The sequence below is a fragment of the Sorex fumeus genome, unplaced genomic scaffold (genome assembly GCF_029834395.1).
Source record: "Sorex fumeus unplaced genomic scaffold, SorFum_2.1 ptg000029l, whole genome shotgun sequence".
Lineage (NCBI taxonomy): Eukaryota > Metazoa > Chordata > Mammalia > Eulipotyphla > Soricidae > Sorex > Sorex fumeus.
Genome location: NW_026606086.1, coordinates 16,301,642 through 16,328,242, shown reverse-complemented (window position 1 = coordinate 16,328,242; position 26,601 = coordinate 16,301,642). Strand labels below are relative to the sequence as shown.

Genomic DNA, 26,601 nt, shown 5'->3' with positions numbered 1-26,601 from the left:
ATTCTCGGGGCCAGGGTACGTCTGGCCGCTGGCCAGGTCCTTCAAGCAAACAGCTTAGACGTGCTGCCCCTTCCTGGTCCCCCAGTGTGTCCGACACGCACCTGCGCCCTGAGACAGACCTCAGCAGCCACCGGGGACTTGGGTTCCAGCTGCGGGGTGCGGCAAAGGCCCCCTGGCGGGCAGCGCTGAGCAGGAAGGGACCCACACAGTAAGGCCTAGGCTGGCGCCGCTCACTCCCGCACCCTCAACCTCTGTGGCAGCCCTGCCCTGGGGTGGCAGAACCGAGGCAGCTGCTCACACTTGCTCCCCGTGCAGGCTCAGGGGTCTGTCGGAGGGGCCCGCTGCCCCCAGGCCTCCGGGCACACACGTGCAGGCCCACGTGGCCTTCACCAGCCTCCACACGCACGACCCTCTCGCTCATGCACTGGAAGCAGCGGGACAGAACCGAGACCACAGTGGGGTTCCCACTGGGACCTTGAAGACTGCAGGCAGATGCGTGGGGCTGGGCCATTCCTGGGGGCTTTGTTTGGGGCCACACTAGACCAGGGGCAGGCCCTGCCCCACCTCCCTCCTCCCGGCAGCCCTAGTTCCTGCGTCTGAGGCTGCTCCATGCAGCTGTCCCCAGGCCCTGCTGCCAGCCCCCATTCCCGCAAGGACCCTGCTCTGAAGGAGACACAGGCAGACGCCCCGGCTTTCTTCAAACAGTTCACGTTTATTATTGGTAACAATAAAAAACCTGAAGACTATCGGTTTCTACCTGCATTACCGGAGCAAGGAAAAGTGTCTATAAAATATTCACAGGGTCCATTTGCAAACAGGGGCGGGGTTAAGACACCAGTAACGGGGACAGAGCCTGGTGACCGCCCCGGGGCGGGGATGGCGAGTCAGGGGCACGGGGAGGGGACGGAGGGCACTGGCCACCGCCCTGAGCTGGGGACGCCCGGCCGGCCGGCGCCCGGAACCCTGCGCGCTGCGCAGCGATGTGCTTTGACCCCTCGGTTACGCGGGGCGCGTGAAAGGCTCAGTGTCAGAGGAGACTCGAGGGGGCCGCGGGAGGGTTTCTACCAGGGTCCCTGGATCGGCAGCAGTCAGCAAAACCGCCATCTGAGACGCGGGGAGAGGGAGGAAAGGAGGGAGGGAGAGAGAGGAGCGAGGGAGAGAGAGAAGGGGCGGGCACACCTTCAGGCCCCGGCTGCTGGCTGCAGGCAGCGGTGATGCCCTGACTAGGCCGGCAGAGTTTTCCGGGAACGAGGTCGCAGGTGCAAGGGACAAAGAAGCTTCTTTCCAAAGGCTGTGCCCAGCTCGGCCCGGGAGCCGGCGACCCTGGGGAGGCCTGGAGGGCCACAGCCCAGCACTTTCAGGGCACCTCTTCACGCGGTCGTGCGGTCCTGCCCAGACACCACGGGCAGCTTGGACAAACCTTAGGCATCAGCTTGGCAGAGAGGGCGCGGCGGACGGGGCAGGACAGGGCGAGGGGGCGAGGGGGCCGAGCTCCCCCCAGTCACCCAGGCCGCAGGCGGGCCCCGCGCCACCAGCTGCTGGAGAGGCTGCAGCGGACGGTCACAGGCCCCGCCAGGACGCGGACGGGCACCGTGCTGGGGGTGCCCGCGAGGGAGAGCCCGGGCACCTGGGGGGCATTGAGGCTGGCTACCTGGGGTGAGTGGCTATCGAGGGCACAGGGGAGAGGCGAGGGCTGCAGGCTGGTTCGGGGGCACAGCGGGGTCCCCCGAGTCCCTGCTCTGAGGGACGGCACAGAGGTTGCTGGGCAGATTTTTTGCATCAGTGTTTGAGACAAAGTCAACCTCTCACTGGCACAGACACGACTGTGGGACCCTGGGCGGTGACCATGGCGCCCGGACAGACCCTATGGCTATGAGGAGCCCGAGGCCGGGCTCAGGGGCAGGTCACGTCGGGAGGGGCTCCCGCTAACCCAGAGGCGGTGGCGGCGCTGGCTGGCGGCCGCTCCGGCGGGCGGGCGGGCGGGTGGGCGAGGCGGCACTACCTGGAAATCACGGAGCTGGAGTGGGACTGGCTGGAGGAGGTGGTGACGGCACTCAGCTGGGAGAAGCCGCTGTGGCTGGACTCCAGGCTGCTCATGGAGCCTCTGCAGGACGCGGGGAGAGCCGGTGAGCGCCCCACCGGCCCGGCCGCCCCCCCACCCCGCAGCCTGCCCGCCCGTGTGCCCGGCCTACCTGAAGTCCTCGGAGCCGATGACCTCGGTGTAGTACATGACCTTGCACTTGTGCGAGGACACCTGCAGCGAGGCCAGCACGTCGTCCACGCGAGGCAGGCTGCTGGCGGCGCAGGCGGGCATGCTGTGGAAGCGCCACTGCAGGATGTAGAAGCCGGGCCAGCGGGTCACGTGCGAGCCCTGCGGGACATGGCGGCGGTGATGTGGGTGTGGGCGGGCGCCACAGCCCAGGGCAGGGCCAGGAGGCCAGGGAGAGACGGGTGACCCGCCCCCGCTTGACCCCAGGCCCTGAGGCAGCGCCCCTGCCCCTACCTGAACGCTCTCGCCCTCCCGGCAGGTGAGTGGCGCCTCCACCATGCTGTAGTCGCAGCCCAGCTGCCAGGCACGGTCGATGAGCTGCACGTTGTTGCCCCCGGGGGAGCTGATGCCGTGCGCCCCCAGCGAGTCCTTCTTGGGCAGCTGCGGGGAGCGCTTGGAGTGGAAGATGTTGAACACCACGTCCCCTTTGCACACGTCGAAGTCCCACGTGATGACCGAGGACGCCTCCACGATCTGGATGAGGATCTAGAGAAGCAGCGCGTCACCGCACCCGCCCCAGCCCCTGACTCCTTCCACCCCCCCCCACACACGCCCGCGGCGTCCCTGGCCCCGACCACGCGTGTCTGCAAGAGCCGCAAGGAGCCGCCGAGTTCACTGCACCCGCGGCCCCGCAAGCACCCACGCGTGCACACCCAGGGCACCCCGACGCCAACCAACGGCCAGATCGGTTCCCAGGGAGCCAGATGGGCCTGGGGAGGAGAGGGGGTCCCCGCCTGGAGGAAGTCCAGGTGCTGTGGCCCACCCAGGAGCGAAACCCCACACGGGGGTGTGAGTAGCTTCCAGCAGGAGGGAGGAAAGGAAATGAGGCTTCGCTGCCGCCAGTCCACACGCGACCCTTGCTCCTCAGCACCCCCACACCGACACACAGACCCGCCATAAACTCCACTCTTCACTTCAGACCCCCACCCCCTCAGACCCCCTCTCCCCTCGGACACCCCCTCCTCACCACAGCATCATCCAGTACAGCCACCGACCACCCAGGGCCCATCTCTCTCCTTGGCAAAGTGGCCCGAGGGAGAGCCCCAACCCCCAGGACTTTCGGCACCCAGGGAGCTGAGTGTAACTCAGATTCAGAGAGTGTACGTGGCCCAGTGTCTTCAGACACCCGGAGCCCCCTGGAAGTCAGCCCTCGCCTGTCTCCAATGGGCCAGGACCCGCCTCTCAGCCGCAGCAAAGGCCAGCGATGGCCAAAGCAGTGCCTGAGCTACCCACTCGGCCCGCACCAGGCACAGGGCTCTCAAGGGCCACACGCACACGGACTGGGCACGGGCCGCCAGCACCCGCCTCATGCCCCAGACAGTCAGGGGAAGGGGTATGTGGGATCTCCCTCTATTCCGAGACCCCTGAAGTCAGAGTCGGGGGGCTTGGGCTGAGGTTCCTACCTCGTGGGGTGCGCCTTTGAAGACGCTGGCCGACTGGTAGATGGTCTCCGTCCAGAGCTTCAGGTCCTCGTTCTCCAGCTCCTCCGCCGTCCGGTACAGAGACTTGGGGACCAGCCCGCCCTCTGGCACTTCGCACTGGCGAGGAAGGAGGCGGTGAGGGTCGCGGCAGCACGGGCGCCCACGGAAGCCCCAGACGGGCAGTGCAACCACCGTGGGGTGCAGGATGTTCTGCACCGTCCGGTGGGAGCATGCAAACCCATACCCGTAACCCCAAGCCCACGCGTTCAAAGTCACTGAGGCACTGCGAGATAGCACAGCAGGGAGGGCATTTGCCTTGCACGCAGCTAACCAGGGTTCGATCCCCGGCATCTCATATGGTACCCTGAGCACCGCCAGGAGTAATTCCCGAGTGCAGAGCCAGGAGTAACCCCTGAGCATCAGCAGGTGTGGCCCAAACAGCAAAAAAATAGAAAAATAAGAAAAAAAATAAAGTCAGCAAGAACAAGTCGCCACAAGCTACCGCAGACTTCATGTGTCTGCAAAGCCGTGGGCACACAAAGGGGTGGCCGTGTGGGCGGGAGACACCTAAGGTGGCCCGGGGGACTCTGGGGTCGGAGCGCCCCACTCTACGGCCATGTGCAACCTGCTCCGGCCGGCCTCGCCTGACCCAAGCGACTGAGCATCCCAGAGAGTGAAAGGGCTTTTGGCGCACACGCGCCCAAAGCGGGTAAGGGGGGCCAGAACCTGAGTCTGTCTGGAGGCGGGGACCCCCAGCACCGTGGCCGCTCGCAGACACCAGGTCCCTCCGCCACGTTCACAGGAACCAGGTGGGGGGGGGGGCGCTCACCATGCACTCCCCGCTCAGGAAGTCGGGGATGATCTCCTTGTCGATGTAGTCCAGCAGGCCGCCGGGGCCCTGGTAGTCGTTGCCCGCGTAGATGAGGAACTTCCTTCTGGTGTTGTCATCGATGAACGGACTCACCTGTGGGAGAAAAGCCCAGGGTGGGGAGGGGTGAGCGCCATGGGAGGGGGCGCACGGGCTCGCTCGCTCCTGGGGCCGGATGTGGCGGAGACGTACCAGTGTCCAGAGCACCGGGAAGACCCTGGGCGCGCGGAGGATGAGGAGGCGGCCCAGCGTCTCGGGGTAGTTGGCCGCCACCACCTCGATGATGCGCAGCAGTGCCTTGACGCCTGGCCGCCACAGGTGGCGCATGTTCAGCCCCTCCAGGTCCACCAGGCACGTCCAGGAGCTGCGGGGGCAGCGGGGTGCTCAGGGCCCACTCGCCGCCGCCGCCCCAGCTCACGCGCACAACCCCCAAAACATGGCCCCCACCCACTCCAGGACCCCACTGGTGGAGGCGGGAGGGGTCCCCAGCTGGGCAGCAGCCGCACGGCGGAGGTGGACACACCGCCCCGTCGCGCTACCTGATAGGCCGACCAAAGACCTTCGTGTTCTCCTCACAGCGCCGCAGCCCTTCTTCGTTTATGGACAGAACCTGCAGGTAAGGGGCCACAGCTGGACGCACGGCAGGGGGCCCCAAGGGCACGGGACAGCACAGCCACCGCAGGGTCCATGTCTAGCTCCTGAGGCCCTCCCTGCCGGAACCAGGTGCCAGGAGAGGGGAGCCCGGCCCGGGAGAGGCAGCTCTGTCCTCTGCGACATGCCAGGTGGGAGGTGGCCCGCGGACAGGTGCCCCGGCCAGAACAGGAAGTGAGGGACACTGGGGCTGTCCACGGAGCCAAGGGCTGTCAGACAGAAAGCTCGAGGATACTGTGGCCCCCCTGACCACTCTCTGCCCTGCGGCAGTCCCGCATAGTGGCACAGGCCATGCCAGTCTGGACATACTGTACAGCAGTACACGGATGGGCACACCACACAGCACACACGTGGCACATGTGTGGGGGCACGTGTGCTAATGAAGCACAGGATGGCGACAATCCGGCACGGGACACGGGATCTGGCCCGCACCTTCTCACAGGAATGTCCACTGGTTCCTGCTGAAGGACACTCTGGGGTCCGGGTCGGGGCAGCCCAGCAGGGGCCCGAGCATGGCGGCAGGGGCGCAGCTGCCCCACCAGGGGCACTGTGGCCGCCTCCCAGGAACCAGCGTTTCTAGCACTTTCCCCGAGAAAGCCAGCGGCCAAGACCGTGGCAGGTTCCCTGCTGACCGCAGCGTGGCCGTGGGCACTCACGTATCTCAGCAGCGCCTCCTCGCCCAGGGCGCGCACCAGCCCCTTGGTGTCCATCTGGCCCAGCCGGAGCACGTACAGCGGCCGCCCATCTGCGGGGGGGGGGGGGGGGAGGGTGTGAGCACAGGGGACAGGGGACAGGCTTCCCCCAGCCCTCTCTGAGCCCGCAGCTCCGGCTCAGGGGCCCACCCAGGCACCAGGGGAGGCTGGTCCGGCGTCCACAGGCGGCGGAGGGCACCCCGCCCCCCAGGGGTGCAGGGACCCCGGTACCTCACCTCTGTCGTGGTGGTGCCAACCCCCTGCGTAGTAGTCCTGGAGGACCTGGGGGGGACTCCAGGTGTCGAGGATGAAGTCCACCTGGTGCTGCTTCCGCCACGTGAGAGACTGGCACAGGATGTCCCGCGCCTTGTCCAGGTGGAAGTCCCGGGCGCGCAGGAATCGCAGGATGTGCTCGTCTTTTGGGATCTGCGGCGGGACTGGCGGTCACTCAGGGCTGCAGGCCCGGGGTCTGGTCCCTGAGCCCTGCTGGGAGCCACCCCAAGCACAGGGCTGAGAGCAGCCCTCGAGGACCGCCAGGTCTGGCCCCGAGTCCCCAAAAGCCACCAGGAGAAAACTCCTAGTCATTACAGGAAAGAGACTCTGGAGTCCTTCTGTGTCATCGAGTCACGTAAAAGAAGCTGTCACCCAGAAGAATCCTCCAGAATAAACAGGGAAAGCAGGGCTGAGAGTTAACACAGGAGCGAAGGGGCTGGCCCCCACCCCAATCCGACCCCTGACCCTGAGAATCGCTGAGCAGCCGGGGGGGGGGGGGGGGAATCCTGGTCCTGCAGGGGCTCACAGCACCACAGCCTGGCTCGGACCCACAGCCCCAGCTGGCTAGAGCCCTGGGTGGGCCCTGGGGCCGTCACGCACTGCTCATGTCTTCTGTAGAATTCCATTTTAGTCACAATTCCTTTAGAGCACTCCATTCCAATTTCAGCAATGAAGACAGCAAAGACGTAAATCATTTTTTTTTGGGGGGGCTCCCCCACAGTGCTCAGGGAACACAAGCAGAGCAGCTCAGCTTGGCTGCGGTGCAAGGCGGAAACCCGGGGCCTCACCCCCAGGGGTCCCCAGTGACCCTCTCTACTTGAGCTGGGCAAACTCAGCTCCAAAGGCCGAGGGCTCCTGGGCTTCGGGGAAGGGCCTGGATGAGCCCCCACTGTGCACACAGCTGTGAGGACCTTCCTGGCCATGCAGGTCCCCTAGCAATGATAGCACCCTGGGGAGCGGGGGGGGGGCCCTCACTTTGCCCTTGTGGGTCTCCTGCAGCCACTGGCGCAGCCGGACCAGGCAGCTCTCCTGCAGCGGTGTCAGGTCCCCGAGGTAACGCTTGATGTAGTCGGTGTCCAGCTTGTCTGCAAGAGTCACAGGGCGAGTGTCCCTCAGAGCCCAGCCCCGTGACGTCCCACAGCCTCCAGCCCTGAGTGACCGTGCGCTTGGGGCAGGGGACAGCACGGTGGCAGGCCTGAGCGGGCCCAGCACCGCAGCGGTGACCCTGCCTGGCCCCACCAGCCCCTTCCAGCACTGTCCAGGGTGGCCAGTGGTCTCTGCAATGCAGGGCCTTTGCACTGGCTACTGGCCTCGCAGCTGAGAATCATGGGAGTGGCCTGAGCACCGCGCGAAAGGCCCCCTGTGGTCCCCGCCCATCTGTCAGGAATAAGGTCAGAAGGGGCCAGAGCGACAAGACACTGGGAGGGCACCGGCCTTACACGCCGCCTTCCCGAATGATCCCTCAAGCCCACCAGGGGGGATCCCTGAGTCAGGCCCAGGAGTGACCCAAGCCCCACTGGGTGTGGCCCCCAAACAAAAAACAAGTGAAGGAGGCGGACGACGCCCCCACCCCACCCCGCCAGGCGCCACCGCACAGATGGGCCCAGGGACTGCGCGGAGACAAGAGCACGCAGAGGCCCCAGTCCCGCCCCAGCTGCTTCTGAACCAGAAACATGTTGAACGTGCACTTTTATTTTTACATTTTCATTACAGCTTGGTCACACGGTCACCATCGTGCCGACACTCTGGTTTGGATGCACGGCCTCCGCGCCTCACACCAGCAGAGTACACTCGCTAAGCTTCACGCCACGCGTGAACACACTTATGTGTCGCGTGTGGGACACAGCCACGAGCGGCCACGCACGGCTGTCAGCCCCGGAGCGGGCCCCTCGCTGTGCACCTCTAGGAGCCCCCTCGGCATCTCTGGGCCTCAGCGACCTCCAGCACAAGAGGGAGGGAGGCCGCGAGCAGCCCCCGGGGAGGGTGCGGGTCCCACGCCCCTGGTCCCCTGCCAGCGCCTCGGCCTCTGTGAGGACACTCGCTGGGCCCAGCACAGGGGCAGCTGCCCTCACTCACGCCTGCCTCAAAGGGACACTGAGGCTTCTTCACACTAAGAAAAAACACCAACGGCTACTTGGAGGCCAGGGGCCCCGGGGCCTATGGGAGCAAGAGCACGTGGGTGAGCCATGCAGAAATGAACGCGCGGGTGGCGCTGGCCTCGCCGTGGGACCCACCGTCAGGGGTCCCGCCCAGGGGCTCGGGTGCCCCGCTGGGGTTGCTGAGGGCCTCGGTCACCGGCCCCTCCTTCTGGGCAGTGTCCGGAGCCACCGCCGCCAACGGCACGGGCTGCTGCTTGCTCGGTGGGGGCAGCTCGGAAGACGGCAGCGTGGAGGGGGGCGTCCAGCGGGGCACGAAGGTGATGCCCTCCTCCTCCAGCTGGCGAAGGTAGTACTCGATGATCTCTTTGCCCTGTGAGAGAAACGGGCGGCGGTGAGTGTGCCCGCGGCCAGACGCACCAGCAGAGGGCACTGCTGGCGGTGAAGCCATGTGCAGAGGGCAGGCCTGGGGCAACATTTGTGCTTCTGCATTTTGCCAATGCGCTTAGCTTCCTCGTCTCCCAAGGGCCTCACAACACTGTGTCATGAGACGTGAGTGTCCCCAGGCCTGGCTGCAGCCAAATCAGCCCCGAGCCTGCAAGGCTGCTCCCAGCCCACCTGGACCCTGCCCAAGACTGAAGGCAGAGCGAGTCTCTGAGAAGGCCCCCCGCCCGCCCGCAGCGCCAGCCCCCCACTAGATGCCCGGCCCGCATGAGCGCGGACCCCGCAGATGGAGGCGCCCATGGGCTCGAGGCCAGGCTCGGGACACTGCGGGGCTATGGGCCAGCCCTGGTCACTGGCTCCCCACACCCCTACAGCTCTAGCCGACCAGCACCATTTGGGCACCATGAGCTGAGGGGTGGGCTGGGGGCTAGGGAGGCGGGGCCGGAGCTGTCCTGAGAGACCGGGAGCGTCACCTTTTTAATGTTGCTGGTATATTGCTTCATGGCGATTTTTTCCACTGTACTTTCAAAGCCGAAGAAAGATTTAATATCTAAGCTTGCAGACTGCTCAAAGCAGGTCCAGTCTTCGTTCTCGGGGTGCACCTGCGAAAGGAGGCGCAATCAGGCACCGCAGCACACCGGAGCAGCCCCTTGGGGCGGCTTGGCGGGGGGGGGGGGGCGCCAGAACCAGGGTGAGCTTGTGGACAGGCTGGGGGACACCACGGGCTGGGAAGGGCCGAGACAGGCGTGCCCACTGTCCCCTAGCAAGTGCGTGAGGAGCCCCCAGACACACTCCAACCCAGCAGCAGCCGCACGCCACGCGGGCCAGGCCGGGTCAGGGGAACAGGCGGAATAGGCCAGGGTGTCTGTGGAGCATGAGTGTGTGCCTACGTGCCCAGAACTCGGGGGGGCTGGGGTGCTGGGTGCTGGCTGGGAGCTGGAGGGCACTGAGGCCTTGAGCCAGTACAGACAACAGCTGTGGGCCTGGGAGACGGGCCGTGTGGGGCCTGCTCTGGCCTGGACACGGAGGTCCTTCTGGAAGGGGGAGGGCAAAAGCCGAGGGACCCGTGAGCTCCCGGACACTCTGGGCCAAAGGGCTGGAGCACATGCCAGGAATGTGGGGCCTCGGACCAATCCCCAGCACCTCTGGGAGAGGCCCCGAGCACTGAAGTCAGTGAGCACTGTGGGGAGAGCCGTGGCTCTGCACCAGCACCTGGCAGGCAGGAAGTACCTGGCTGTGGCTCTGACGTGGAGGTCGCCAGTACTGGGGCCCCTCCCTCCAAAGCAGGTCCCCACACTTTGTGGCTACTGCCCCTTCCAGGACACCCTGGACATCCACCTTCTTGCTCTGTTAGTTCCGGAGCTTTGGGCCACACCTGCCGTGCTCAGGGGCTCGGTCCAGCTCTAGGCTTGGGGGTCCAGGTAGGGGGAGGTGTGTGGTGGGGTGCTGACCAGGCTCCTGCACGTCCCCATTGTGCCCCCGGCTTCCGGAGCCTTCCTTTCCAAAGCATCACAGAGCCCCCAGCATATCCAAGGCCCTGGCACGCCCACCTGCCACTGCATCCCTGCAGCGTCCCCAGGGGGCGCCCATGCTAGGCAACAGTGAACAAAAGGGTCAGTCGGGGCAAGAGCCCAAAGTCACACAAGCAATGGTGGAGGCGGCTCTGGGCACCCGGTGGGCACCGTGCCAGGTACTCACGGTGTAGCAGCAGTGCTCGTTAATGATGACCCGGTTGGAGAAGGTCTCATTATGGGCCTCGATGTGCAGAGTGCGCTCCCGGGAATTGAGCGAGTTCTTCTGGACGAAATACACATAATCGACTCCTGCGATCTAAGGGAGAAGCGGAGCAAGTGTTTGCCGCGCCCACGGCAGCGGGAGCTGAGCCCGCCGCGCCCGCCCGCGACACCCCCTACCTTCTTCAGCAGCCGTGGGGCGTCGATGTCCAGCTTGCAGCGCCTCTCGATCACGTGGATGGCCCCGTCCTCGCTCTTGAACTCGTTCACAGTGTCGCTGTCCACGAACATGGGGATCAGGGGGCATGTCGGGAACCTCCTCTCATAGGCCTGCGGGGGGACACAGGCAGAGCCGCTGAGCGGGACAGGGCTGCCCCCCGCGCCCCCGCAGCTCTGTGCTGGCCAGTGGACCCCAGCTGTGGACAGAGAGGCCACAGGACCGACAGACAGCGGGAACTGGGTCTGTGTGGTAGGCGAGGCTCTCTTACACTTCGTAAGGGAAGAGCAGAGAGACCAGGCAGCTTCCAGCCCAGAACAGCAGGGCCCAGTGTCAAGCCCGTGTGGTGCTGGAAAACAGAAGGATGGACGGACGAGCGGAAACCAAGCACCACACAGACGCACCCAGCGGACCTCGGGCCCAGGGGCAGCCAGGCGCCAAGGCTGTACCAGCAGCTGTTACGACCCCAAAGTGAAACAAGCCCCCAGCATGCAGGGGACCTGCAGCCTGAGTCCTGGGAGGCGCCATCACAGTCCATCATGGTCCGGGACAGTGGGAGCCGCAAGCCGCCGGGAGCAGGTTCAAGGGGCTTGTTCTGTCTTGTTTTGGGGGGCTTCGGGCCGAACCTGGCAGTGCTCAGAAAACCACATGGCTCAGGGATCTGCCTGGGGTCGGCACTGTCCCGGCTGTACCTCTCCAGGGTGACCTCGAGCACAGAGCTAGGAATCAGCCCACGCATGGCCAGACCGTGTCCCCAGACCTAAAAACAATCTACATAAATCAAAGGAAACCCACTTTCCCTGGCACCTCTCTACACCACACAGTGAAGGTTTCAGCGGAAAAGAAAGCCCAGCTTCCAGGGAGGCCTCCAGCGAGGACTCACTGGCCGAGCCGCGTCCCTCCTCCACTCTGAAGCCAGTACCTCGGATGTCTGCAGGGGGGCTGCCCACCTGTCACCGGCAGGAAAGCTAGTGTCATGAGAATGACAAGCTCCACCCACAGCCCACTAGAAAGGGGCTGACCCTGGCAGGAACTGCCGCACACCCTCCGGGTCCACGGGAGCTATCTGGTATGACCCTCGACTCTGACACAGGTCTGGCCGTGAAAGACGGTCACTGGGGACACTTCCTGCCATGTAGAAGATGGTCACTGGGGACACTTCCTATATGGAAGAAGGTCACTGGGGACACTTCCTGTGTAAAGATGGTCACTGGGACACTTCTTGCCATGTGGAAAATGACCACTGGGGACAGACGGTGATTGGGCACACTTCAGCAGGTGGGCTGGGAACCCGTGCCAGTGTCGGTCCCCAGATGTCCTCCATCAGAGGCCTACAAAGCCAGGTTCACATCCCCCTGGGTTTCTGTGAGGGGCCCATGCCAAAATAAATGTCATTTCTTGGGTTGGAGAGCTAGAACAGCAGATAGGGTCTTGCTTGGCATGTGGCCGACTTGGGTTCAATTCCTGGCCCTATTTATGGTATCCTGAGCCCCACCAGGAGCGACCCCCGAATACAGAGCCAGGACTGAGCCCAGAGCACTGCTGGGTGTGGCCACCCAAAACAAGAAACAAACACAGAAAGAACTGTCAGGCCTGGGAGATGCTGGAAGGGCTGCGTGCACAAGAAGCTGAGGTGTCGCCTCTCCACTGCTGGGTGCAACCCACGGGGACCGGGGGTACCCAAGCACGTACCCAACTACCAGGCTTGCAGCCAGCAGGCGAGGTTCTTGGGGCTGGACCCAGGGGAGGCCACACTTCCCTCCTCCCACCCCAGCAAAGTGCTCTCCGATAAGTTGGCAACCACTTGGGAAAACAAGCCATTTCTTCTACTCCGAAGAGAGCAGGGCCCTGCCCAGTCTAGCAGCCGTGCTGGACACTGTCCTAAGGCCCAGCGCCAGTAGGTGGCAGTAGGGGTCCTGTGAGCACTGGAAACCAGCTCCACAGAGGGCACAGCACCAAAGAAAGAATGAGCGTGTGAGAATGAGGGACCACCACCAGGAGTTTGTGCCAGCCCACAGACAACTCCCGAGCACTGCGATGCTGGGGTGTGTGGGGGGTGTGGCTCCACGTGTGTCCTCTCAGCTGACAGACACATCACTCAGCAAAGGACACTCGACCCATCTGAGTCTCCCGCGCCAACAGCCAGTGACTGGGATTTCTGGAATAAAATTCCTAAACCACGTTGAGCGGGAAGCGACACTTCCTGCTGTGCCAACCCTGCCTCATGTCGCGCCAACTGTTTGGGGTCACTCCTGGCGGTACCCCCGGGCTACAGTTTCAGTCAGGGGACCTGCAGCCCCCCCCCCCGACACACACACACACACACACACACACACACACACACACACACACACGGCGTTATCTCCGAGCTCTGCAGAGACACCAGAGCACAGCGGCATCCAGCAAGACTCTGGCTTTGGACATGGAAATCAGAGTCATGCACACAATGCCTGCGTCAGCAAACTGTCTGGAATCCCCCCAACCATGAACAAATGTGCAAACCACCTTGAGCTGGCAGGCAGGCGGCACAGGCCCGCCCCGGCACAGCCGGACACAGCAGGACTGAGCAGGGCTGGTGGTGAGGAAGGTGCCGGCGCCCTTGCCAGCACCACTGGCTCTGCGGGTCTCCCACCATGAAGACACCGTCACCAACACCCTCACTAGACAGGAGACAGGCAAAGGAAACTGTTGTTTCTGCAGACCCCCGGGCGCTCATGAGCGGGCCCCCACCTGGAGGTTTGCGGGACAGAAGGTGCCCGGAACCGAACCCTCCCCCTGCACACCCTGCAGCCCGAATCTGCAGTTCTGCTTTGGGAAAAGGAGGAACTTCACAGTGAAGGTCACCCTAGGCCTCCAGAACTCCGCTGTCTAGCAGCCACGGAGCTGCAGAATCCAGTGGCAGGAAAGTCACAGGGCCTGGGGACAGCCTGGAGGGGGCATGCCTGTGTCCAGAATCTGGTGCTGCTGTGGGCACCATGGGTGGCCCTCGCGCTCTGCAGAAGGTCGAGCCCAGTGGCGACACCTTGTGTAAATGGGGTGGGAGGCTCGGGGCAACTCCCTGTGTTGACATGGTGACATGGACACATCAGCAACACCCTATGTTATCACTGTGACATGAATAGTGACAACACCCTGCACTGACGGTGACAGGGACAATGATGACACCCTGCACTGACATGGTGACAGGAACAGTGATGACACCCTATGCTGACACGATGACAGGGACAGTGATGACACCCTGCACTGACACGGTGACAGGAAGTGATGACACCCTGCGCTGACACGTGACAGGGACAGTGGCAACACCCTGTGCCGACACAGTGACAGGGACCCAGTGGCTTGTTCCCGGACAGGGCATGAGTGTTTGCACCCAGCCTCAGCTCACCAGCCTTTTGGCTGAGGTGTCTGTGCCAGCCACACCAGCTGCTCTGAGCTCAGCAAGGCCTGCCCGGCACAGAGAAGCAAATCAGCCAGCCTGGAGAAAGGCAGCAGCACCTCCGAGCAGGCTAGCGCGGCCCGTGTGCCCCACACAGGCCTGCACCCACAAACCCTTAAACAAGCCCAGGCCTGGCGCCTGGAACAGAGATGTGCGTGGCCACCCACCCACCAGCCCCAGGCAGCCCCATCAGCAGGGACTCTGCCGGTTAGAGCACCCACTGGCCCCCACAGACCACGGCTCACACCACCCCAGACGCAACTGAGAGGCCAATCTCGGGAGGCTTCTGGGCACTGACTCTCCCTGGCTCATGATTCATCTGAGCCGCGTCCTTCAACAGAAAAGGCGAGCTGGAGGAGTCTGATTTCACTGGGGTACCGGCAGCCGAAGCCCTTCATGAGGAGGAGGAAATGCAGGGACACAGGGGCTGAGTCGGTTCTGGAGTGCGCCCAGGCGCTACACAGACTGGGCTCGGCGCAGAAGAAACCCCAGCCGGAGACAAAGGCGAAGGTGCCCAGGTGGGCAGGAGAAGGTGGGAGGAAGCGATCTGCAAGGGGCCGAGTCCAGTGCCCACAGGAGGAAGTGTCCACAGAGGAAAAAGGGATGTGTGCATGTGTGCGTTTTGTGTGCATGCATGTGTGCGTTGGTTTGGGGGTCACACTCAGCAGTGCTTAGGGCTTACTCCTGGCTCTGTGTCCAGGAGACAATATGGGGTGAGGGGTCGATCTGGGTAGGCGGCGTGCGAGGCAAGCGCGCTACACACAGTACTCTCTGGCCCAAATTTTAAACTTTGAAGATTAAGGACGTGGTACAGGTAAGATCAAGAAAGAGGAAGATTGCACACAGCCAACCCAGGCTCAATCCACAGCCTCCCAGATGGTCCCCCGAGCATCACCACAAGTGAACCCAAGCATAGGCGGGGGGGAACCTGAAAGGGAGGAAAGGAAAGGAAGAGGGTCTGGATGCGAAATAAATCAGGGATGGGGACATGTCCTGCCAGCATGCCCCAGCGCCCAGCCAGCAGTAGCCAGGGATACCACCGGGTGTGGGCAAACCCAGCCCAACACAGACAGAGCCACCAAGAGGCCGTTTCCAGCTCTGAGTCAGGCCCAGGAGCCCATGTCCAGCCCAGGAGCCGACAGGCCACCCCTTGGTCACCGTGGAGGAGGGGCCAGTACACAAGTCCCCGATGCTTCTGGAACAAATGTGCCATCCACACTTGTCACCAGGCACCAGAGTGACCGGAAGGCAAGCCACTGCCCCACTCCCTGGGCTCCAGCGGAAGGACTGGGCTGATCTGTATCTGTCCACGCCCCTCTATGGGGCCAGAGACAGCACAGCAGGGCCGTGTCGCCTTGGCTTGGCACGCCGCCAACCTGGATTCTACCTCCGGCATCATTTATGCCCCCCCCGCCCCCAGCCCACCAGGAGTGATCCCTGAGCACTGACAGGTGTGTCCCAAATTTCAAACAAAACAAGAAAAGTCTTCTAGGACCTTTGGTACCAGCCCGTGCCGTCTGTTACTGTGATACTTCGGTCTGCTGCAGCTGCGAGTGCCTGTGACATAGGCCCAGCCCCCCCCCCAGCCCCTGGGGGTGACTCACCGCACCCCCACTTTCTTCTATTTAAATCTCTCATTTGCATAGCTCTCAGGCTGCCAAGCCGCTTAGCCCATGGCTCAAAACCATCATTTGCATATTAATTCCACCTCTCTTCTCTCCACGTTTGCTCCCAACTGTTAAACTAGTACTAGCTGGGCCGGAGAAAGCCTCCTCCTCCCGGCTCAGTGTCACGCTGAGATTAGGCTATCAGGCTGGGGACAGGTGCAGGGCCCAGTCCCGGGAGCCCCACGCCAGTGCAACCCCAGACCTGTCACGGCCTTCAGAAACCAGGGACCCCTCTAGGGGGCAGAGCCCACGGTGTTTCCCCCGTCCCCCGTGGCAGGTTCTGTGGTGCCAGGAGCCACAGCCATGAACAGAGATGTGGTGTTGGCCTGTTATGCGTGAAGTCTCTGCCCAGCACCCAGGGGCAGTCAAGGACAGCTGATCAGAGGGAACGGTCAGAGATGGCTGATCAGAGGCAGCCCCCGCCGCCCCAAGCACCTCTGAGCTCCTCCTGCCCGCTGTGAAGGGAGCACCATGAGGCCCAAGTCAAACCACTGGCATGGAAGACAGTGGCTGGGCGCGAAGCAGCGGGCCTTTAAATCTGGAACCTGCCGAATACAAAGCAAACCAACGAGCCAGAGAGAGATGGGGGGGGGGGGGGTGGCTGACATGTTGACACGGCAGCTTGAGCACGGCGAGACAGGAGGGCTAGGGAGGGGGCACAGGGCGCGGTCTGAGCTGTGCCATGCAAGCTGAAGCCCAGGGCCAGAGTGACAGCACAGTGGCCAAGCTGGGTTTGATCCCCGGCATCCCATATGGTCCCCTGAGCACCATCAGGAGTGATCCCTGGGTGCAGAGATGGGAAGAAGCCCTGAGCATCGCCAGGTGTGACCCAAAAAGCCAAAACAAAACAAAAATCCAAAAATAAAAGGCAAGGGTCGCCTTGGCCTCCAAACGCTCCTGTGGGACGAGGCTGAGAGGAGAAAGGGGGGGGCACAGCAGGGCTGGGAGGTCCATGGGGGTCAGTGAAGCAAGTGGCGATCAGAAGGGGCAGTGCCCTGTGAGCTCGGTATGTTTTCTGGATGGACAGAGGAGAGGGTTGGGGGAGCGGACTGCAGGGAGAGTCGGGTACGGCACTGAGGGGGTCTCAGGCAGTGGCGGAGTCAGAAGCCACAGCCCTGAGAACAACGAGGGGCAGGGGTCGGGGGAGCCGGGTCTGAGTCTAGACCTCACCCTGAGACGATGGACACAGACAGGGACGGGCCGAGGGCCAGTCACTGTCGCTGAGCAGAGAAGAGTCAGCTGCCCGCTGCAAGGAGCTGCAGGGATCGGGAGGGACTATGGGCACAAACAGGGGCGCTCCAAGTGGGCAGAGCCCTGGAGTGGTACCTCTGGCCTGGGGGTCCTGGGGTGAAATGTCTCCGGGGAGGGTCTGCCTGGGAATGAGCCTTGAGCTCACAGCGGCAGCAGTACCAAAGTGGGACCGGGAAAGAGCCCGGGGTGGCGGTCTCAGCCTGCCACAGCAGCCGCTGGTCCCCACTATGGCCCTTAGGGTCGCAGGAAATGAGCCGGCGTCCACCAGGGCAAGTCACCACCAGGAGGCGCCAGATCCACTAGGGAAGCAGCACCCCCACCGGCACTGATGCATTACTGGGGTGGGGAGGGGGGGCGCGGGTGCTGTGATTCTTTTTCTGGGAAGGGGACTCTGCTCCCAGGGAGAAGCCCCAGCACATCGCACCAGTCAGATGTGTAGACAGGACCCGAGGGGGCCTGACTCCTGAGCACTGGTCACTCCAGCACACCTGCCGGGAACAGCAGCAGCCATGCCTGGACATGAGACTGGGGTCTTTCCTTCCTTTTCTCCCCCCGAAGCACTGTCAGTGTCCTACCCCATTTCATAAAAAAACGAAAAGGACTGGGGCTGAGCAGGAGGCGGCTGGCTACTGGGATCAGGGCCACCGCACTGGACTACCCTAGCACTCAAAAACTAACGGAAACAAAATGATGAAAGATGAATTTGAAGCCGCCAGCGAGGTTCCAAGGGCGTGTTCCCATGCCCCACAGGAGGAGGGCTGCGGTGACCCAGTGACCCACAGTCCCAGCACAGCCTGGAGTGACCCCTGAGCCCCAATCCAGAACTGGGCTGGGGCCCAAAAACCAAAAGGGGGAAGGGGGGAAGAGAAGAAAAAAGCCAAGCACTTCCAACATCCAACTGCAGGGGCCAGAGCACAGGAGGGCATTTGCCTTGCACAAGGCCCACCGGGATCAAACCCCAGCACCCCATGTGGTCCCAAGCCTGCCAGGAGTGATCCGTGAGCACCACCAGTTCTGGCCCAAAAACAAATAAGCAAAAAATATATATATACATACATATATATAATCAAATTGTACCTTTCAAAACAAGTTAATATAGTTGATTCTTTATTACAACATGTCAAATGAGCCCCAGGGCAATCCACCTGCCTTGGATGTGTGATCCCAACACTAAAAATAAAAACTAGGGGCTGGAGCAATAACACAGCAGGTAGGGTGTTTGCCCTGCACGTAGCCGACCTAGGTTCAATTCCCAGCATCCCATATGGTCCCCTGAGCACCGCCAGGAGTAATTTCTGAGTGCAGGAGCCAGGAGTAACCCCTGTGCAAAGCCGGGTGTGACCCAAAAAGAAAAAAAAAAATCAACTCGGGTTAGAGAGACAGTCCAGCAAGGAAGCAAGGACAGTGAGGGCCTCGCCTCAGCTGACCGGGTCGAATCCCTGGCACCCCATACAGTCCGGAGCCTCACCAGGCGTGATCCCTGAGTGCAGAGCCAAGAGCCAAGTCCTGAGCTCTGCAGGGTGTGGCCCCCCCAAAACAAATAAATGAACAAATCAAATCAAAGCATCCTGTTAAGTACAGGCTGAGAAGGACCATGGGCAGCACCAGCCAAGGGAAATCCTCCCCAGACACCCACCAAGGACAGCCTGCCCAGGGCTGGTCACTCACACCAACAGCCCCCCAGCCCCCCTCGCGGGGTAACCGCAGAGATGCCCACTCAGAGCAGCCAACAAAGGAAACTGCCGTAGGGCTCCGGCAGGAAGCAGCAGACCCCAGGGCCAGGGCTCACCCCACACAGTCCCCGAGCACTGCTGGGAGGAACCCGGAGCACTGCGCTAGGAGCAGAAACTGCGTGAACCAAGACCCAACAAATGTTGAAGTCATTAATTACAGGGACCGGGGCAGGGGTGCTCACAGTGCACCGCACGAAGCGGGGGAAGCAGCCTGTTTCCATCTGCAGGAGGCATGGGTGGCGCTGGCTCCCTGGTCACTGAATCTGCAAGGGCCAGCAGCCCTGCAGCCCACATAGAACCAGCCCTGAAAGGAACAACAGGAAGGGAGGGCGCAAGGAGGGAGGAGGCTGATGCACAGGCCCACACGAAGGGGCGGGCAGCTGTCACCCCATCGCAAAGGCCCAGCCATGAGGTGAGCACACGAACGTTTCTGCAGGTGGGCTCACCGCTATCCCTGGTCGCCCCCACACCTGGAGGCGGCAGCCTGTGACCGCGGCACCAACACACCAAGCACCCTGGAAAGAACGCGGGACCGGACAGGGAGCGCCAAGAAGCCACGCTGTCCATGCAGACGTCCCCGCACACTCAATGCACCCCTCTGCAAAGGAACTCGGTCAGGACAGCAAACGGCGTGGCAAGAAGGGGTGTGGGGCGGGCACACGCGGCTGCCCGGCCAGTTCTCACTACTCAGCTGTTCGGATTTCATCGTACCAGGTCCAAGAGATTTCTTTTTCTACTTTTTTTTTGTTTGTTTTTAAAAAAGACCAAAAAAAGGAAATCAAAGAGGCAAGGAGCCAGATTCATTGCTATGTCCTTGTCCTTGAAATATCTCTTACGGAACCGCCGCCTTCCCTCACCCAGCAGAAGAGCAAGACTCAGGAATGCGGAGCGCGCGGGGCCTGATCTCAGGCGGACGGACCCGCGGCAGCGGAGCGTCATTCTTCTGGGTTGGCGTCAAGTCCCCAGGGCTGGCGGGGAGGACGGCCCAGGGGGTTGCGGGTGGGGCACTGCAGGGTGTGACCCCCCAAACTGAAACCGAACACAGAGGAATAAAGCCGACTCCCCCAAATGCAGGTTGCTGAACCCCGAGAGAAAATGAGTTCTAAAGCCACGGAGGCTGCAGGCGCCCGGCCAGAGCCGGAGCCAGGGCCAGCGCAGGGTCAGCCGAGACGGAAGGGGCGAGGGGCAGGCGGCGGTCCAGGAGGAAGTGAGAGATGGGAGGAGCGGAGGAGGGGAGCAGAGGGAGGCCAGGGGAAGGGAGCCGGCAACCCGTGGAACGCTCTGGAAGCAGGGGTGCCCCTGCGGGCTGCCAGTGACCAGCAGCCCCCTCGGGGAGGGGGTCAGAGCCTGCCAGCATGTGCTCTGACTTGCTTTCCCCTCTCCCTCAGACACACGCCTCCCCTCTGATTTGGGGGCGCGGAGGCCACACCAGGAGTGCTCAGGGCTTACCCTGGCCGGAAGGCATGGCCGGTCCCTTCCCCTGCACTCTCTCTCACTCACCCAGGTCATTCCACAGCAGGGCTCCAGCAACACTGCCCAACAGCCGAGACAGGACTGCAGGGAGGGGGCTGCGGCCCGGGCCAGCCCAGTGCAAGCCCTGGCACCACAAAGGGTCCCCCAAGCACAGCGCCAGGAGCAGCCCGAGACCACTGGGTCTGGCTTACAACCAAAAAAACATGGCAGAAGAAACATTAAAACATTAAAAAAAAATATATATATATATATATATATATATCGGGGCTGGAGCGATAGCACAGCGGGTAGGGCATTTGCCTTGCACGCGGCCAACCCAGGTTCGATTTCCAGCATCCCATTATGGTCCCCAGAGCACCGCCAGGAGTGATTCCTGAGTGCAGAGCCAGGAGTAATCCCTGAACACTGTTGAGTCTGACCCAAAAAGCAAAAAAAAAAAAAAAAATCAACCTTTACCATCTCAAGAGAATAAGTTCAACACCAAAGCCACAGTGGATGGACTATCCTGGGGGAGCTTGGGATCTGCACCCCATTAGACCCCAGCACACCATCACCTCCTGATGAGCATGACACCTTGAACCACCCTGCAGCGGGGCAAGCCAGTCTGAGGGAATGCAGAGTGGCTCAGGATTTGAAATTCAAATTCTCTAAATCCATGTAAAAATTAGCACGGCGGAAACAGCAGCCAACCCTGCTCCATCCCCAGAACCGCACAAGTACCCCCAAGTCCCACCAGAAGGGACCCTGAGCACTGCCGGGTGTGGCCCGAGACACAGAAACAAACCAGAAAAGCGGATCAGGAAATAAGGAAACGGAGCATGCGGTGGGCGAACTATCTCGTCTCGTTAAGTCTAGTATCTGCGGAAGAGATACTAGACTTTGTGTCAAAGAATCGGGGCCCTTTGCGATTTGTGATCACTCCCGACACCTTGAAACAAGGGCCCAGGCCCAGAGCCGGCCCTGCCCTGCCAGGGTTCTCGGCTCTAGTGACCGGCCACCGGTTACCACGAGCCCCCAGATCCCCCAGCCGGCCACTCCCCAGCCCCGCCAGCGCATGCAGCTGCACAGTACTGAGACTCTGGACGAATAACCTGACCCATGGGGCCAGGGAAAGGGCCAATCACTGTCTCAAGAACGCCGGTTCCCAAAGAGGGCAGGACCACCCTGGCACTGTGGGCTGGGTTTGAGGGGCACTCGAATAATCCAGGAGGGGCTGGAGCAATAGTGCAGTGGGGAGGGCCCAGGCTGACCGGGATTCGATCCCCAGCACCACACAGGGTCCCCCTGAGGCCCTCACCGGAGTGATCTCTGAGTGCAGTCAGCCCTGTGCACCGCTGGGTGTGACCCCCCCCCCCAAAAAAAAACCCAAAACGAAACAACAAAACGCTTAGCAACCTGGAGTAAGAGGAGAGGGCGAATTTCTTTCAGTTCAGCTAGAGAAGATGTTTTTCGGGGCTCTGGGTGATCTCCAGTAAGGGGGTGGTGGCCTGGAGTCTCTGTCCAGAAGTCAAGTTGAGTCAGGAAGTGTGACAGCACTTGGTCACTCAGAAATGGAAGGAGAGTAGACAAGCCACGAAGCTGGACGGCGGCCAGCAGGGTCTGAGCAGCTGAGCTGAAGCCGCGGGGCGGGGGTGCGGGTGCTGGGGTGGGGGGCAGAACAGCTGCTGCGACCTGGAGCTGCCAAGGTCGGGCTCCCAGTGTTCCCGGATGTCGTGCAATGCCAGCAACCCTGCCTACAGCCCAGGGCACTCGCCGGACTGGGTCTCCGCTCCAGACACACGCATGAGTGGTGAGCCAAGCACCAAGGACTGCGTGGTGCTGGCGTTTAACTCAAGCCGGTGTGTATCACCAGTGGCTCACACTGGGCTGGGGTTTAACTGGCCCTACCGCAGCAACAGGGTAAGGGCAACACGTGGCACTTGCCTGGAACACAGCCAACCTGGGTTCGCTCCCCAGTATCCTTCCGAGTCCTCCAGGAGTGACCCCTGAGCACAAAGCCAGGAGGAAGCCCTGAGTACCTGGCAGTGGCTCAGAAAAGAAATCTGAAACAAATCAGCTCCATCCCAGATGAATATCCGCAGGGTGAGAACGAAAGGTGGGGCACCTTTGGGGGCAGGAGTCATGCTTGTCAAAACGGACCCAACTGTGGGCCAACACAGGGTCACTTCTGGGTCTCTGTTTCAGCCCAACTGAACAGAGGAAAAACTTCCATGAGCTCAGCTTGGCTCTCCGACGACACTGGGCCAAAGCAACCTCGGCCCTATCTCGAAGCCGAAGCACCCAAAGGTGCAGACCTGGGCGTTTCTACTTGCAAACCCAACCCCAGGGGAGAACCTGGTCCTGGGCGCAGAGTGAGGTGGGCCGAGGGGCTTCCTCCCAGGCCGCCAAGGCCCAGCCCTGACCTTGGTTGGGACGACCTTCCCCAGGAAGTCAGGTGTCTCTTCCAAAGTCTCAGGAAAGAGGCGAGAGCCCAGAGTCACACAAAGGGCTGGAGAAAGGTGTGTTTGGCACCTCGTGAAATGTTTAGTTCAGAGAAAGCCCTCAGCTACATAGCAGGAGGGAGCGGACACCGGCGGCTCAGCCTCAGGGAGGACACAGCAGAAGCTGCGCCCCAAGGGTCCACAGTGGGGAAGGAAGCTGCCCACAGCCCTTTTCTGCTGGGACAGACACACACTCCCCTGTTTGCGTGGGTAGAGGAGCAGCGCAGACTCAAGCACTGCCCGCAGGTCCATTTCTTAAAAACAGGGCTGAGATTTGTGGTTTAAACACACTGCACAGACTCAACGGCTTCCATCAGCCTTGCCAGGGCAAGGGGAAAGTGGAGCCAAAGCAGACAAAGCGACAGGCACCACGACCCCACGACGAGGACAGCACCGCGTTCGAATCCTTCAAAAGACTGGATGGCAGAGAGGAAGCGGAACGCCAAGTACTTACAGCCATAATTAATTCGAAGGGATGTTTGTACACCCTCACGGGGGACTGGTATTTCTGCACCATGATTGCAATATATCAGCAAACCTCGCACACCTGCAAAACACAAGCGCGCGGTGAGCAGCCTTGAGGACACATGGCCAGGGGACAGAGTGTGGGTCTCATTCCCAGCAGGGCTCAGAATAGGGGGGGACTTGGGTTCGCCCCCACCGCCACCCTGGGCATCCCATATGGTCCCCTGAACATCCCCCGGACCTGATCGCTGAGCACAGAGCCAGGAGTCAGCCCTGAGCAGCACCAGATGTGGCCCAAAAAAAAAGAGTACCCAGGGAGGGAGGGGGGGCTGCAGTGGGTCCCGGGAAAGGCCAGAAAATGTGCAATGCAATGATTGGAGAAATGGATCGATCACTTTCTCTTCCCAACCTCCATCAGAAGCCAGATCAACAGTGGCCCTTTAAGACATTGGGTAGAGGGACACTCAAAAATGAAAGTGCTGGGGGGGGGAAACTACAGCGGTTATCTCCCACTGGACCGGACAGCCCCGGGCTTGGAACTTCGAGCTAGCCTCAAGGCCAAGGGCCAAATGCGCTGCAGATCTGAGACCAGCCCGACCAGTGGGGGATGGGGGGGACACACGCTCCAGGGGGGACACGCTCCAGGCCGGCTGCGGCCCCGGGGGGCTGGGGGGGGGGGACACAGTCCAGGCCGGCTGCGGCGGGGGCGGGGGTGGGGGGGAGGACCCCCGACACACCCTCCCCCCACGTCCCTGCGAGGAGGAGCTCGGGCGCCTACCTGTGGGGCCCGCGATGACCATGAAGATGGGGACGTGACGCCGCGCGTGGTCAAGGGCTGCCCGGAAGTGCCGAAGGGGGGGTCTCCTCAAAGTCTGGCTGGGGGAAAAAGAAAAAAAAAGTTTGGGGAGGGAGGAGCGGGGCGCGGCGGGGGCGGGGGGCGACGCGCGCCCACCACCTCGGGGCCGCGTCACTCAGGGCCCGCGCCCGCGTTCCACGGCCGCCCCGCGGGGCCGGCGCGGCGTGGGCCCCCCCCACGTCCCGGCGCCGGGTGCGGGCCTGAGGCCGGCCGCGAGGGGCCGCCCGGGCCGCCGCCGCCCGGGCCGCCGCCGCCTCTGTTGCACGACAGTCGGCTCCCGCCGCACCCACCGCTCGTCAGAAGCGCCCGGCCCGGGGCTCGGGGCGGCGGGCGACGCTCATGCCGGCGGCTCCCAGGCCGTGGCCGTCGCTCTGCCCGCGGCCGCCGCTCCACGGCCGCTGCCAGCGAGTGGGCGGGAGGGGCCGGGGGCGGGGCCGCGCGGTTGTTACGGGCGACGGGGGCGGGGCCGCGCGGCGCGCCTGCGCGTAGCCCCGAGGCCGCGGGGGCGGGCGCGGGGGCCGTTGCTAGGGCGAAGGGAAGGCGGGGTCGTCCCCCCTCCCCCCTGGGGCCGCGCCCGAGCTGCGCAGGCGCCAACTCGCGGGCGTGGGAGGAGCTCGGGGCGGGCGCGCTGATTGGCCCGGCCCGGCGCCTGGCTCCGCCCCGCTTGCGTCACGAGGGCGAGCCTCCACCCAGGCCCCCTCCCCCACCCCGGAGCAGGCGGCCAGGGCGCTCTGCGGGCCCCGCCTGGGATCCCCCGGGTCCGAAGTGGTGTGTTGCGGCTTTGCCGCCGCCCGAGCCGGGCTGGAGGCTCCCTCCCGCTTCCTCGTTTTTCATTGCCAGCTCAGAAGCTGCAGGCTCCCTGTTGGCAGTGCCCCGTCCGCATTCCCGCCGAGTAATGCTGATGAGGCAAGGGCCGGGGTTGGGCGGCGGCCGGGTGGCACCCAACTGCTTCCTGTCAACACAGCCCGTCCCGGAGGCCGGCTGCACCCGGGGGCGGCCTGCGGGCCCGCAGGGTCGCCTCCCGGCTCCGCTTTCCAGCCCGGGCGCCGGGTGCGAGGTGCGGCGCGCCGCGCCCACGTTGACCTCTCGGGGCCTCCGCGCACGCCCACCCACGCGGGGCAGCTGGGTTTTAGCCGTCTCCGTCAGCGTCAGGGCCGTTCCGTTCCCAGGGGTCACCGCGGTGGCGGTGCGTCCGATGATGCAGTCCCAGGCACAGAGCATCTGGGGGGGCCTGACTTGGAGTTTCCTTCGGGACCAGTTTACCAGCCGCGCACACACACACACTCATTCGTTCCTTATCAAAGCCCTCATTTTCTCAGCTCCGAACGTCGTTTTCCACGCTGCCCACGCGGGTCAGACTGAGCTGTCTCTCTATAGAAACCACATCCACTTTCCCCAAAGCAGCTCTGAGCCAAAGGCCGCGCCACCGAGAACTTCCTGCTCAGGGTAAACAGCGAAGTGGTCCTGCAGTGGCCCTGCTAAACCGGTGGTAGCATCACCTGCTTTCGGGAAGGGAAGCGGGCGACAGGGCCTTGCTCAAGAGACCAGGGGGAACCACTGGCCGACGGAGACTGTGGGAAACGCTGTATGGCAACATTTTCTTGTTTTTGTTTTCATGTCCTTTGAGGTCACGCCCAGATGGGCTCAGGGCTCACAGGGCTAAGTCCTGGCGGTGTGACCATATGTGATTCGGAGATGGAACCTGGGCAAGCCACTTGCAAGGCGACACCCAGCCCGCCGCTGTACTGGCAGTCAGACTTTTTTTTTTTTAATGTTTTTTGTTGAGTCGCCTTCATGGGGCAGGGGTTCAGAGTCCCCACCAGACTTTGGAGAGGCACTCGCAGTAGTACCTGCAGCACCCCGGGCCCATTATTTCTACACACAGACCTGTTCCATAGCAGGCAGTGAGAGAGGAATCCCAGGGGAAGTAGCTCAGGATCGGGTTTGGCTGTAAAGTGGGGCAGAACAGAGGGAAAGCACACAGGCACTCATCCCCTGCTCCCATCACCCGGAGCACTGCTCTGGGAGCACTTTGAATGGAGGAGGGCCAGAGTGGTCGTGTACCAAGCCAGCATCATTAAGAGCTCCGTTGCCAAGACTCAAGATGGATTTCAGTGACATCAATGATGCTATCAAACTTTTATTTATTTATTTTTGGCTTTTGGGGTCATACCTGACTCAGGGATTACTCCTGGCTCTGCACTCAGAAATTTCTGGCAGTGCTTCAGGGACCATATGGGATGCCAGGATCGAACCCGGGTCAGCCATGCACAAAGTAAATGCCCTCCCTGCTGTGCTGTCCTCGGGCCAACTGTCAAACTTTTAAATGCAAGCTGAGGGTAGTGGAGGCAGCTTGGGAGGGTGGCGCGTGCCTCATCATGTGAGGCCTTGCGTTCTGTCCCTGCACTGCGGGGCAGGGAAAAACACCAAGGAAATAAAAATGCACCGTGAAAGCATGTTTGAAGAGTTGTGAAATACACGGAGGAGGGAATGATGCGCTGAGTGCTAAAAAAGAGACTTAGAGGAAATGGGAAGGGAGCCAGGACTGGGACACCCGTGGAGGTGGGGAGGGAGTG

The 26,601-nt window shown here is 62.5% G+C and overlaps 1 protein-coding gene across 1 annotated transcript; it reads right to left on the bottom strand.

The window, feature by feature from the left end:
• Nucleotides 1-1,947: 1,947 nt before the first annotated feature.
• SEC14L1 (SEC14 like lipid binding 1) lies at nucleotides 1,948-23,260 on the bottom strand. Its single transcript, XM_056115422.1, has 15 exons — nucleotides 23,159-23,260; nucleotides 10,628-10,777; nucleotides 10,413-10,544; nucleotides 9,188-9,316; nucleotides 8,409-8,643; nucleotides 7,150-7,259; nucleotides 6,138-6,327; nucleotides 5,866-5,954; nucleotides 5,098-5,168; nucleotides 4,751-4,922; nucleotides 4,520-4,654; nucleotides 3,673-3,807; nucleotides 2,504-2,755; nucleotides 2,193-2,371; nucleotides 1,948-2,104 (listed from the first exon to the last, which is right to left on the bottom strand). The coding sequence occupies exons 1-15, from the start codon at nucleotides 23,219-23,221 to the stop codon at nucleotides 1,999-2,001; spliced, it is 2,148 nt and encodes a 715-aa protein (XP_055971397.1). The 5' UTR covers nucleotides 23,222-23,260; the 3' UTR covers nucleotides 1,948-1,998.
• Between the last annotated feature and the right edge of the window lie 3,341 nt (nucleotides 23,261-26,601).

Bases quoted from the DNA above. Each gene is read 5' to 3' on its own strand.
- SEC14L1 (XM_056115422.1), bottom strand. From the start codon at position 23,221: ATGGTGCAGAAATACCAGTCCCCCGTGAGGGTGTACAAACATCCCTTC. The intron at 5,169-5,865 runs GTGAGTGCCCAC...CCTTACCTGCAG, and splicing joins AGGAGGCGCTGCTGAGATAC to GTTCTGTCCATAAACGAAGA. The intron at 4,923-5,097 runs GTAGCGCGACGG...CTGCCCCCGCAG, and splicing joins GTCTTTGGTCGGCCTATCAG to CTCCTGGACGTGCCTGGTGG.